Consider the following 13,939-nt stretch of genomic DNA (forward strand, 5'->3'; position numbering starts at 1 on the left):
TACAGGAAGTTACAGAAAGAATAAAAATTACAAGAGGGAGATTTAGAGGGAGGGGGGTATCACCTGATAATTTAATTGTTTTGTCTAAAAGATTTTTAACTGCTGTGTGGCCCAGCTGGAGTAGGAGAGGTGCCACCAGACTTTTCAATGTTCTATCGGAATGTTCCCTCATCACAGCAGCAGCAGCAGCTGTTGTTGTTGTTACACCTTCCTGGTTCTTCTGATGGCTTTCTTCACAACACGGCCACTCTGGGGTTGAGAGCTGTCACTGTTGCCACTGAAACAACAAAGTAAATCAGAATTATGTAACTTCAGAGTGAGGAGGAGGAGGAAGAGTAGAAGAGAAAGCAAAGTAAATGAAGATAAAAAAAAAAAAAACTTACCTGAATGTGAAATTTCCAGAAGTAAAATTGAAATTTGGGGTTGAATTGAACTGGAACCCTGGTGATGTTCCAGTACCCAGAGGACCAGGATTTGTGTTTGTAGAAGGGGTCTGACCAAACTGGAACAAATTACTATTCACAGCAGTAGTAGCAGCAGTAGTAGTATTGTCACTTGACTGATTGAAAAGAGAAAGAAGAATGTCTTGATTACTGTCATGTTGCACAGACAATAACATTATTTAGCCTTGAAAAAACTTTTCCTTTCTATATTAATCAATGTATAACTTTATATACTGGGGCAGTTGTTGCTATTTCCAAAAGTATGCTTCATTGATATGGTCAAAAGACCGAAACATGTTCAGAGTTGTCTCCCGTACTTGCCAGGAAAATAAACATATTGGTTTACAGCTTTTTCTTCATGTCTATGAATTAAATAGGTTTACACTAATTAACTTGTCTAATAACAATTATAAAACAAAATTACATTAGCATACAACCATGTCTACACACACACAATATGTATATATAAAAGAACTTTCAATATTATTCAGATGCAATCTGCAAATCATAAAAATGATCCTTTTGCTCCAGTCAATCCCGACTGTGGACCACAAGGGGATATACTGTTGCTGTTGTGTTGCCTAGGATTCGTTATTTTGTCACATACTTGGCTATCTCAGTTACCATATCTATAATCCATTTTCTACTAGAACTCCACTTACTCTAGAGTTGTTGCTGACCAACTTCCCACTTGAACACAGTAAACAGCTATTTGGTTTCCCTCTAGAATATCTACAATCTCTTCAGATCTATTTTCCCTAGTTTACATACATGATTCAGAGGCAACTGGATGACAGTGAGCTAACTCAAACACAGTCGTTTACTAAGTGGCAAGAACATAACTTCAGCAAACCCTTGCTAAAAAACATTCTTAAGGTGGTGACAAGATTACAAGTAGAATATCTTTCATTAAATTTCCCAGTAACAATTCTACCTCTCAATGGCTAAACTTCAGTGATCCAATCACTTCAGTTGTTAGTTGGTCAAGCTAGTTGTCTCCCAGTTACATTTGCATCATGCAAATACACTTGCCAGCTATTTGCAATGTAACATTCTACAAAGGTAAAAAGTCAGGGAGTTGATGGATTACTGATAAGGAAACCAGCCATACAAACAAACAAACAAATGAAAGTTGATCATGCACTTACCTGCTTTCCAGTAAACTGAAACACACCACCAGTATTCGGGAAGCTAAATGGTTCAGAGCTACGGTTGGAGGTAAAATTAGCTGAAAATAACAAAGCTAGAATTAGCATCTCAGGTTGGAGTAGAGACATAACAGAGGCAGTAATTGGTCAGCAGTATTATCATTGTGTTGTAAAACCATATAACTGAACTGATAACGAATGAACAATAAACACCACTGGAGCATGGAACTTTTTAAAGGAAATGTTTTTCTGCAGGAATTCCTTAAAAAAAAAAAAACTGGTGTGGTGCTGGTGATATTGTCAAAGCACTCACTTGTGTCACTCAAAATCCATCTTCCATGCTGGCCTGGGTTGGACAGTGTGAAGGAGATGACTTGTCAAGCCCAGTGAAATTGTGGTTGTGGTTGATAGCAAGGTCATGTAAAAAGCATCCATTACACTCTCGGAGTGGTTGGCATTAGGAAGGGCATCCAGCCAAAGAAACCATGCCAAATTGGATGAGATACTAGTGCAACTCTCCAGCTTACGAGTTCCCATACCAGCATGCGAAGCAGATGCTGAATAATGATAATTAAACTGAGACAATGCAGAGTACTTACTTGTTGCAGGTGTGGTAGTAGCTGCATTAAAAGGCTTGCTGTTAAACAATGGTGGTGTTGGGTTGGCTGGTCTAAATTGAAATGTAGGTGCAGAGGCACCGAAAGTAGCAGGAGAACTGGCTGCAGAGGCCGGACTGCCAAACACAAAAGCTGGGGTTGACTGAGTAGTAGTGGTAACAGTAGGGGCTGAGGCAGTTGTCTGAACCAAGGGAAAATTAAAGCCAGGAGAAGTAAATGTTGAAGGAGCAGTTGTACTGCTACTACCACTGTTAGCACCACTACCACTACTACTATTGCTACTTATTACACCAAACGCTGGTAATGAATTCCCAAATTGAAACTGCTGGTTGTTTGAAACTGTGCTGCTGTTGGTAGTGGTGGCAGAGAAAGGATTCTTATTAGCAGAGTCTGGAAATAGAAGATAAAACAGTAATGCAATAAACGAAAGACAAAACCAGTTTCCATCACAGGTTAAACCAGATAACAATACTGTACTCAAGAGAAGAAACAATTGGTTTTTTTTTTTCTTCAAGAAATAAAATTTCATATTGATTTTGTTTTCCAATCTATTCTAATGTCCATTAAATGAAGTCCTCACATCTACTGGCAAAGATTCAAGATTAATGTTATTTGCAAATGTATACAGTTATCTCATTAAAACTGATCAGTTAGTGAGCTCAATAATTGACTTATGTTGGAACCACTGAAAACTTAACACAGTCTGTTGAGGAGAGTCAATATTTCTATGTGTAGAGAGCCACAAGTAGGCAAGAATGGACCGTTGACAGCTAAGTGCTTTGGCTATTGATACACTACCACTGACTGGTATGGGCTATCCAATGAACATTTGTATCAATTCTGTCCACTCAATTTCACTTACAAAGTTCAAGACATGATAGAAGATACTTGCCCAAGGTATAGTACAATGTGATAACAAAGTGAACTTGACCACATGACAATGTTTGTTGATCTTCCCACTGATAACCTGGTACCTTAATGATTCAAAGATGACAGTGACTTTTTCTTAGTCAATAACTTCCAAGAATTATTAAAACATGTCTATGTTGGACTGAAGCAGAGAGCAACTTGCCCAGATGTTGGGGTCAGCACAGAAACCTAGAATCCAAATCAGCCAAAAGCACTTCCACAACCCTGGGAACCTGCATAAACAGCAGCATTATTTATATTCAGTTGTTAGAACAGGTCGGATGTTCATTTGGAACAACAATAACATATTCTTGAGTGCGAGTCTGCAGCAGAAGCAAGGCCATAATATCATATCTGTGATGGGGTTATGATTGAAATAGTAAAGATAAGATTAATGACCAGTTTTCAATGAAACAAGCACTTACCAGAAAAAGATGTAAATCCTCCAGAGAAAATAGCATTAGGTTGAGCTGCAGCACTAAAGTTGAAGTCAGCAGCAGGTGTTGCGTTGCCAGAAGCAGAGGTCACTGAACGTTTAGCGCCACTTGGTCCATCTGTTCAATGAAGACATTCAAGTTTTGCTTAGTACAGAAATAGGGAGAAGCAGACTTATGATACGGTGGGATACAGTTTAGGCATCACAGAGAAATGACCAGCACAGTAATAAAGCCAATGGCATGGCTATTGATATCTACAAACAGTATATAAAGATGAGAATGTGTGTTTGTCTGTCTGTGTGAATCCCTAAATCTCGAGAACTACATAACCAATTTCATTCAAATTTTACACATGCCTTACTTTGGGTCCATGTACTGTCATGGGCCCCCAAAATTTTCAACTTCTTGCCTAATGTGAGCTCAGAGAAATCTCTTATCTCTTCCGCTATTTCAGTATTACGTGTCAAAAGTAAAACAATAACATCTCTATTGTAACGTCAGACACTTTGGTACAATAATGCGAATCTGAAGCTTTTCAAAGAGGATATGAGAGGTAGGTTCATAGTCTCTTGTGTTAGAGACTATGGTGAGCAGTACCTTAGTAGAGAGAAAGAGTCACTAACACGTGCGATTATTATGTTAGTCAATCATAAAGCCAAGCCCACAGCTTCCACAACTTCTATAATATAGTTATAACACAACATACTACTGTAATATGCAGCTATAATATAACACAATTTACTTCATAAACATAAAACTATATTACATGATAAACTCCTGTAACATAGTAAGAGAGAAACTGAGATATACAGCGAAAGTCTGTAGAGAATTATAAATGAATTACAAAATCTAACCTGCTTCATCATCACGTTCTCGCTTCAAAGGTGAAGTTAGACTAAAAGATGATTTAGGTCCCCCAGTAGAGGGAGCATTGGTATTTTTGCTACTGTCACTACCAAATATAAAGGTACTGGCAACTGAAAATAAAACAGAGATTGAGATTTATCAGTTCAATTCCTGAAAGAGACAGACAAATATTACAAAATCAATTTCAGGGAAAAAAAAAAAAAAAAAAAAAAAAAAAATTTTTTTAAATCCAAGAGGACCGAAGTTCTAGGGGAGAGGTTAAGTTGATTACATCTACTCCAGCACTCAATTTATTGGGTCCGAAAGGATGAAAGACAAAGTTGACCTCAGCGGAATTTGAACTCAGAACATGAAGACGGACAAAATGCGAAGCATTTTACCCGGATGGCTAATGATTGCGCCAGCTCACTGCCTTAATAATAATAATAATAAAAAAATTGTGAAGGTTTAACATACCATTCTTAGTGCTGTCAGAACTCCCTGCAGTCCCAAAAATAGGTGTTGCTGATTTCTCTGTGCTGACTGAAAATGTCGGTAGAGCGGCTGATGAAGTGGTTTTTGTATCAGGAGCAGGAATCTTGAAACCAGCAGCAACAGGCTTATCTGTCCCCGTAAAACAAAACCCTGATGATGATGATGGTGATGATGAAACTGCTGTAGCAAAAGTAGAAGTAGGAGCTGTAATAGGTAGTGCTGCACTTGCAGTTGTGCAATTCAGTGAAGAACTGTTGCCACTGTTTGAAGTAGAGGGATCAGCTAAAGAAGTCAAAGGTGCCGTTGTTTCCTTCATGCTAAATGGAAAGCCATCAGATTTAGGTTGTGAAAAGACAAAACTAGCAGGCTTTGGCTGGTCATCACTTTTCTCTTTTTTATCATCACTATTACCAAATTTAAAGTCACTGCCAGGTTTATTTCCAGGTACTGGTGATACAAAACCAAATTTAAAACCTGACGAGTTTCCAACCCCAGATTCACTTTTAGTTGAATCTTCCTGTGAAGATGGTACTCCAAATTTAAACCCATTGCTTGGAGCACTTGACACGTTGGGATCTAATTTAAAACTTGAAGAAATTGGTGCAGTTTCAGAACCAAATTTGAAGCCTGTAGAAATTGGTGCTGCATCAGACGTGGAACTTGTACCAAATTTGAAAGCAGAAGAAATTGGTGCAGAATCAGATGAAGAACTTGCAGCACTGAATTTGAAACCTGTTGAGGTTATGACACCAAATTTTGGTAGAACATCAACTGAACCTGAAATAAGGAAAAAAGTTGGACTGATTATTTGAGAAACGTTTAAAATTTCTTTAAGGTCTAAATAAAAAAAAGGATATTCTCATGAATAATGATGAACAAATGGATATATCTAGTAAAACAGTAGAATCTGAGAAGCCTAAATGGTGGAATATATATTATATGATGAGGAAGAAGAGAAATGCAATGTTTTGGGGCAAAACCTTTATCAAGAGTTATCTCTCTGACAAAGGTTTTTGCCTGAAGCAAACTTTTATTCCTAAAACAGCCTAAAGCTTATTCTACTGTTTCACCCTATTTGTAATTGATATATCTACATTGTTACATCATTCAGTAATGCTGGTAGAGAACCATACTCACACCGATGCTCACTTCTGCTAGACGGTTTGGTAATGTTGAACTAATTAGAACTTATTTACATTCGACGGATATTTGTCCTCATCTTGTTTGTATCGGCCTATATACCCTCCAGCCTTCTGGATCTGAGGAGTACCAAAGAATTGAATTCTTCATGACGACAATGCATCCTATCGCCAAGTTCTCCTCACCTGTGACTTATTCACCATAAACAACATGGTATCACTTCCACACCTGTCCCATTCACCAGATTTAGCACCTGCAGACTTTCATCTCTTCCCCAAGATGAAAATACAGCTCAAAATCCACCGTTTTAACACAGAGCAAACTGCAGAAGGTGCTTAACACACTCATGGAAAACAACTTCAAGACCGGATTCCAAAAGTGGCAGGAATGCTTGGATCGGTGTATTGCTGTGCAAGTTGACTATTTCAAAGGAGATGTTAAAACGTAGGTAAATAAGTTACTTTTTATTAAACATAATTATTCCGGTAACCTTTCGATACCACCTCATAATACATGTGTTTATCTGTGGATATCACTTCTGTTTCCATTGTGGCCGATGACAGTACCGTCTGATTGGCACCCATGCCAGTGGAACGTTAAAAGCACTATTTAAGCATGATCGTTGCCAGTGCCGCTGGACTGGCCCCTGTGCCAGTGGCATGTAAAAAAGCACCATTTTGAGCATGACCGATGCCAGTACCGCCTGGCTGGTCCTCGTGCCGGTGGCACATAAAAGCACCCACTACCCTCTCGCAGTGGTTGGCGTTAGGAAGGGCATCCAGCTGTAGAAACTTTGCTAGATCAGATTGGAGACTGGTGCAGCCTTCTGGCTTGCCAGCCCTCAGTCAAACCGTCCAACCCATGCCAGCATGGAAAGCAAATGTTAAACTATGATGATGAAAGGATCTAGTTGTTTTGTAAATGAAACAGAACTATGAAAACTCCCAGTCAGTTGAATGAAACAATGAAGTAGGAAAGAGAATGCCTTGTTTTTTTCCCCATTTTCCCAGTCTGGAGAAAGGGGTAGTGCACAAAATTAGTAAGGACATTATATTAGAGAGCTGATTTCCAGGGAAAGGATTGGGCATAATTGTCAGTGAGAGGCTGGAGATGGGGTTGGGTGCGACAATGATGATGAGAAATAAAGAGGCAAGGGGGAGGAGATACAAGACGAGCCAGTTCTGGGTAACAAAGGTCATTACAGGAGCAATAGAAAAAAATGGAAAGCAGAGACAGCATGACTGGACGAGAGGCAGAGTGTGTCTGATAGGGATTTGACGCCAGTCAGTTTAAGTAGTGCTTCTATGGATGTAGTCCTGGATGTCTGTGTGCATAGCAGCAGGACGGTCCCAAATGTTGAGAGGAGAACTCCACTGTAGGATTCACTTCAGCTTTGTATAATATCGGCGATTGTTGGGAACTGAACTATTTTATGGCCCTGAAGAGAAGAGCTAGTCTTTTGAATGTGGTTCTAGCTGAATGGCATTCAACTTTTGGGTTTGGTGTGATGGGGTTTTCTTGTTATAAGCAGGACTTGAACTTTTTGCCGATATAAAGGACAAGCTTAACATGGATCCACAAAAGAAGACAGTTTTGATTGCCATTTATGGAATTAATGCACAGAAACAAAATATAAAGGTGAGTTCAATGATAACAAACCAATTGTTCACTTAAATTTAGAGCTCAGTCCCATAAGTTCAGCAAGCTTGCTGCTGCTACTACTACATAGCATGATGATGTGATTGCTTACTTTTAGAATGACATTGCAGAGAAGGTGTGAGAGGCCAGATCTGGCCTTTTTGAACATAAAATAGAACATTTGGGTCAGATACGGCCAGTTTAAATGCTGTCAAGTTAATCTCTCTTCCACTATGTCTACAACAGGGATTACGTATTTCAGATCTTGATTCTTAAAGCAGTTATGTCCCACAATACTAACTAGTCAATCATTGCTTTAATCAGTTACTTCTACACTATAGGATTAACCAATACAACTAACCTCATGTGCGTTGTAGGTCTACATATGCAGAATTGGTCAGGGGATACTTAACAATCAACCACTTGTGTATAATGTGTCTAGCTGTGTAGCTAGACACTGATTTGGACCAAGAGATCAGTGCATTATGTTCAACCATATCGCCATACTGGCAAAGATTAGTTACACACAGATTTGCTAAATACTGAACTAAAGAATCTTTGTAAGCTATGATGATCAACACTATGATAAATATAGTTTATACAGAAGATGTATGTTAAGTTGGCTGTGATCTGTGGTAACATTCAAATGTGCAAGCCTCATTACAGAAAAGGTAGAACTATGAAAGTGTTATAAGTTAGTAATTATAAGGTCATAAGAAGATAATCTGACTGACCGAGTAAATTATATGGAACCATGCTTATTATAAAGATTAGGAAAATTAATAGATTAAAAAGCTATTGTTATAGTTTGGGGTATCCTCTTTTATAATGTCTATATATCAAGCAAAATTCAATATAACTAGTTTTAAAAGAGAAGCAGAGAGAGAAAGAAAGAGAGAAACTGGTATGTGAAGCTGTTAAGGAGACTATTTGCACAATAAAGGAGGTGTGATAGCAAGGATAGCGGGACACTACTAACTCCCCCTTTTCCGCATGACAGTTAAGCTGCAGCCAACAGGAGGCAAGTAGACAGCAACATGACAATATCTTACCTGAGGAATTGGCAGCAATAGTGGCAATAACTGCAGGCTTGATATGAGGGGTGTCACAAGCAATACATTTTCTACAATGTAGTGGATTGGAGACGAGACATGTATCACATTTCCACATAGACAAGGCTTTATCAAGCTGACAGTTACTGGTCCCAACTGATTGTTTTTCAGTCTGAGACAAACAATGAACCATATGGCTAGCAGCATCTGCCAGTAAAAGAAAGCTAAATGTATTTTAATATATCGAATAAGGAAAAGATGAAACCTACCTAACATTACATTTATATGTATGCTACTATCATTATATACACATTACGGTTGTTGATGCCATTATTATCTTCCAATATGATGTAAATGAAATTGCAGCTGTAACTACCAATAAGCAAGAAACCTAGCTTTATAGAGTTTTTCTCTCTGGTATTGTAGAAACGTGTATGATATGTTGAGGCAGGCTTTAAATAACGCAAAATCTGTGTAACACGGTCTTGTAATTTATAAATATTTCTGAAACAGCTTATCAAATTTCCATTTTAGTATTGGTTGGACAGGTCTGCCGTGTGGTAGATCTCCATTCTTTTTGACAGGCTGTCAGTGAAATTCAACATTCTGCACTTCACCCTTGGTTTAAATCCATTTTTCCTCCACTCCAGCTTGTAGCTATTCATTACAAGGTGAGATACCACGGACAGTATAATATTGTTAGAAATACAAACATATTCCTAACTGACATAGCAGTGAAAAGTGGAAAGAAATTAAAGAGTGTCCAATGGTAAGACAAATAAGTTATGTGCAAAACCAAGGTCTCAAGGATTTAAACTAATCTATGAAAAGAAAAATAAAAGAAAAAAAGAAAAAGAAAAGGAAACGAACTTGGTGGTGGTGCTGGTGGTGCATTAGGGTTGGCAGTTTGACAGGCAACACAGACGCTGTCTGATTCTTTGTTCTGTAACATACACACACTGCATTCCCATGTATCAGATTTCAAGAACTTGGCCATTAATGGATCAACTGTGAAATAAAATTACAAGTTTTAGTTAACATTTAAATCTAGACCATAGCAGTTGAAATAGGATCAGTACATCTCCATCTTCGCTTGTTACCTATAGCATAGTCTACATCAACAAGCGAACATGAAGAGATAGAGAGAGAGAAGACATACAGAACAACAAGAGATTTCACAAAATGTCAGTCAAGAGAAGAATTCTGACATGTAACTAGACAGAATATAAAATCAGTTAACAATAAAATAAAATTAAACCAACCTTTGTCGGATGAAGTTGGGGCAACGGTTGTAGCAGGAGTAGTAGTAAAGAGTGTTGGTTTACAACCCGGTTTGGGTGTTTCACAAGCAACACACTTAGTAGCTTCTGCTTTGTTCTGAATCATACAAGTATCACACTCCCACGAACCAGACGATGGCATAAATTTTGCCATCAAGCTATCAGGTTGTAAAGATACACTAGCTGAAATAGAAAAAACATACAGAGAATATTTAAACACAAAATTCTATTGTGGAATGGGTCTTGATTATTTGACATGACATCAAAACAGTAAAACACTTCAGAAATACTGGATAGAAACCTTTTGGTTGAGTTGCTGATGGCTTTGATGCTCCACAAGCCACACACTTTGTAGCTTCAGGCTTGTTTAGCAGCATACAGATCTCACAATCCCATGAGTCAGGTGAACTGATGAACTTTGCCATCAAACTGTCAGTTACAACGCTAGACGTAGTCGTCGGAGCTGAAGAGACAATTACAGCAAAAAAAAAAAAAAAAAAAAAAAAAAAAAAGGTATGAATAACTAATAAGTAAAAGTAACAGAAACAGTATCAATATCAAATGGTTTAATATTTATAGCCACTAAAAAGAGAATATTAATTATTTTTTAATAAGTCCACTGGCTATTTGTAACATTAGTCCCTGATTGGGCACTGAGATTCTATGCATATCATTAGTGGAGAAATTGCTGCTATTTCCAGCCTTAGACGTCTACCACAGACAAGGCCAAGGAAGGTAAAAATCATGTGATCAGGAGGTCCCAGCGATTGATTTATCTCCCTGCTAGCGATGTAAACAAGAGTGCTTACATGCACCAAAAGCCCACGAGAGGTTCTTTCATGGTAACAACTACCGCAGTAATCAGTGTTCTAATATAACATCCACTTTTATGTGTGGATAAATAATACCTATGAATAACCAATTGAATAAACCAGAGCTTCATTGCAGTAATGAGAGATTTTTAAAGAATATTTAAAATAAAGATTCAGTGAAAAACTGAATGTATGGAAGACAGCAAATTTGCTTAGCTTGATGCATCTTCTCAAGTAGGGCAAATTGCCACAACTCCCAGTCCCTTGTCATTTCCTCAGTGAGGCCCAGCACCCGAAAATCCTTTCTCACCACTTTGTCCCACATCTTCCTGGGTCTACTCCTTCCACAGGTTCCCTCCACAATTAGAGCTTGGCATTCCTTTAAGCAGCTGTCATCATCCAACATGGATGTCTCATTCAAACATGGAAGCTTTATCTCTAAACTGATGGTCACAAAGCTCTTATACACTAGACCATCAATGTATGTACAATTAATGTTTTATTTTGAGAGGCTATGACTGCTTTTACTAAAAGATAAACCAAAAAAGCATTAATTGTATGCGTGTCAGTAGTCTAGTGAATAAGTGCTTTACTAAATTGAAGATCAAATTGAGTGAAATGTAGAGTAGATGGTAAAATTCAAACCATTTTCCATCTCTGAAAATGAAATTAATAGTTTGAAAAGTAACAACTTCATAGAAGCAATAACTAGTTTTACAATAATCTGGTTCTAACACTATCGGTTTCCTTGCTATTCTTTACTAGTAATAAGTTTCCTGATATCAAGACTAACTAATTGGCAACGAAATAGGTTTTACAAGAGAAATCTCGAACAATATTAAGAAATTTCAAAAACTGACAAACCTTTAGTTGAAGCTGCAGATGGTTTTCGTGTCCCACAACTAACACATTTTTTGCTTTCAGTTTTATTTGGGACCATACAAGCATCACAATCCCAAGAGTCAACTGTTAAAAACTTGGCCATCAAAGGATCAACTTGTGCTTTGGAAGTTTCTGGAAAAACAAATACATCAAGAACAGAATAAACGCTTTGTCACACTGACAAAGTGGCAAAATTTATATCTATCTATCTATCTATATATATATATATATTAAATTCAGCTTATGTTGAAAGTCAACAAAGTTTGCTTTAGAAGTGTTGAGATGTATTCAAAGATAGAGATAAGGAAATAATTTTATTCTCAAATGCAGGTTAATGCTAATAACTATCAATCATTGGGAATTAGCATATTTAGTGCTATGGCCAATTTGGGGACCTACTAGTTTTATAGTAAGTTGTTTCTTAAGGATTCCACTTGAGGTTCTGACAATTATTTGCCTTACTTAAGCCTTTCTACTATAGACACAAAGCCTGAAATTTTGGAGGAGGAGGCTAGTCGATTACATTGATCCCAGTATGAAACTGGTACTTATTTCATCAACCTCAAAAGGATGAAAAGCAAAGTTGACCTTGGCAAAATTTGAACTCAGAACGTAAAGATGGACGAAATGCCGCAAAGGATTTTGCCCAGTGTGCCAATGGTCTTACCAGTTTGCTGCCTTATTTGTCTTAGCAAGGGAACAATTGAAGGAGGGGCTATGCTATAGATCTCATGCCTAATGAATAGAGTTATAAGTACATACATGTGTGTGTGTGTGTGTGTGTGAGAAAGATTAAAAACATAGACAAATAGAGAGATAAAGAAAACATATTACCTTTTTTCTGACCACCAAGCACATCCATTACACTTCCAGTCTTCAAAGTGGAAGCAGGTTGAATCCCTCCAAAGCCGCCGCTGCTGCTGCTGCTGCCACTGCTGCTATCAACTGGTTTACTGCCAGATGTCTTTAGTGTAAAAGCTATGTTAATACATATAAATAAAACATCACATGCATTAGAATTTATAGGGAGACACGAGGGAAACATCAAACATGTCTACATCATACAACTACATAGAGACCTAAAACAAAAGATAGGGGGGGGGAAAAAAATCCTACAGAATGCTCACCTGGTTTTTCATCAAAGATGGAAGTTGATTTTGGTTTAGGCAAAGTTGATGAAACACTGAACTGGAACGTGTGTTTAGCAGAGTCTACAATTACTTTGTCAGGAGAACTGAATTTAAAGTCCTGAAATAAATAAATAGAAATCAATACTGAAAATAACTAGACTCCATTTATGATGTTAAGCCTTTCAGACTTTGAGGGTTTTAAAGTTTGTGCATTTACATTTACATATATAGCATCATCATCTACATGATGGTATAGAGAAAATCTAAGATTAGTTTATCTAATGTATTGTGCTTTTAAGACGAAGGGTATGCAAGATTAATAGAAAGCAATGAGAATGAATAAGGATTACACATGATAGAGTAACCTGAATGCGAAAGGATTCAGGAGTATTACCAGTGGCTATTGACCATGAAAGGTTGGTCAGTCCACATTACTCAATAAGGAGCCCAAGGTTGACTTCCTGGTTTCTCTGGCATATATATGTTCTTCCCTAGATGAGAGGCCTGTCTTTTGCAGGATTACTCATTTATACCAGCTGAGTGGACTGGAGCAAAGCAAAAATGAAGTGTTTTGCTCATGAACACAATGCATTGCCTGGTCCAGGAATTGAAACCACGATCTTCCAATCATGAATCCGACACCCTAACCACTAAGCCATGTGCCACTGCATTGACTATGAAAGAGGTGAGTGCATATTAAAAAAAAATATATATATACATATATAAAAACTTACTGAAACTGAAGGTAAGCCTTCAGATACCAAGTTTGTATCTGGTAGTGTTGTTTGTATGGGAGTAGAGAATTTAAAATCTGATTCTGATGAATTGAAGCTAGTGTTAGAGCCGAAACTAGTGCTAGCACCAAAGCTAGGAGTTGCTGTTATAGTTGATGTTGTTGCAGTAGACTGTGCAGTTCCGCTATTAGACTTGTCAGCAGAAATAGTAGTAGTAAGAGGTGTGAAAGTAGATCTTCCGGATTGATTAGAAAAGCTGCTTGTTGATATTCCAAAAGAGAATTTGGGCACATTTGTGACAGGCAGGACAAAATCAGTCTTCAACTGTACAGGCTCCTTTAAGTGAAAGATAGACAGGTAGATAATTAGTGAGAAA

General features: G+C 37.7%; 1 protein-coding gene across 3 annotated transcripts in view; it reads right to left on the reverse strand.

The window, feature by feature from the left end:
* Positions 1-191: 191 nt before the first annotated feature.
* LOC106881551 (nuclear pore complex protein Nup153) overlaps positions 192-13,939 on the reverse strand; it is a 28,016-nt gene continuing 14,268 nt past the window's right edge. For 2 of the 3 annotated variants that reach the window (XM_014931979.2, XM_014931981.2), the window contains exons 13-27: positions 13,564-13,899; positions 12,827-12,947; positions 12,534-12,677; positions 11,682-11,831; positions 10,307-10,468; positions 9,988-10,188; positions 9,596-9,733; positions 8,726-8,932; positions 4,878-5,672; positions 4,409-4,531; positions 3,543-3,671; positions 2,191-2,598; positions 1,592-1,671; positions 384-559; positions 192-277 (exon numbers count right to left, since the gene is read on the reverse strand). In XM_014931979.2, coding sequence (XP_014787465.1) covers positions 202-277; positions 384-559; positions 1,592-1,671; positions 2,191-2,598; positions 3,543-3,671; positions 4,409-4,531; positions 4,878-5,672; positions 8,726-8,932; positions 9,596-9,733; positions 9,988-10,188; positions 10,307-10,468; positions 11,682-11,831; positions 12,534-12,677; positions 12,827-12,947; positions 13,564-13,899 — 3,246 coding nt within the window. In that variant the 3' untranslated portion in view covers positions 192-201. The remainder of the gene's footprint in view (positions 278-383; positions 560-1,591; positions 1,672-2,190; positions 2,599-3,542; positions 3,672-4,408; positions 4,532-4,877; positions 5,673-8,725; positions 8,933-9,595; positions 9,734-9,987; positions 10,189-10,306; positions 10,469-11,681; positions 11,832-12,533; positions 12,678-12,826; positions 12,948-13,563; positions 13,900-13,939) is intronic. The other variant, XM_014931982.2, reaches the window with a different exon arrangement.

The sequence above is a fragment of the Octopus bimaculoides genome, chromosome 13 (assembly GCF_001194135.2).
Source record: "Octopus bimaculoides isolate UCB-OBI-ISO-001 chromosome 13, ASM119413v2, whole genome shotgun sequence".
Lineage (NCBI taxonomy): Eukaryota > Metazoa > Mollusca > Cephalopoda > Octopoda > Octopodidae > Octopus > Octopus bimaculoides.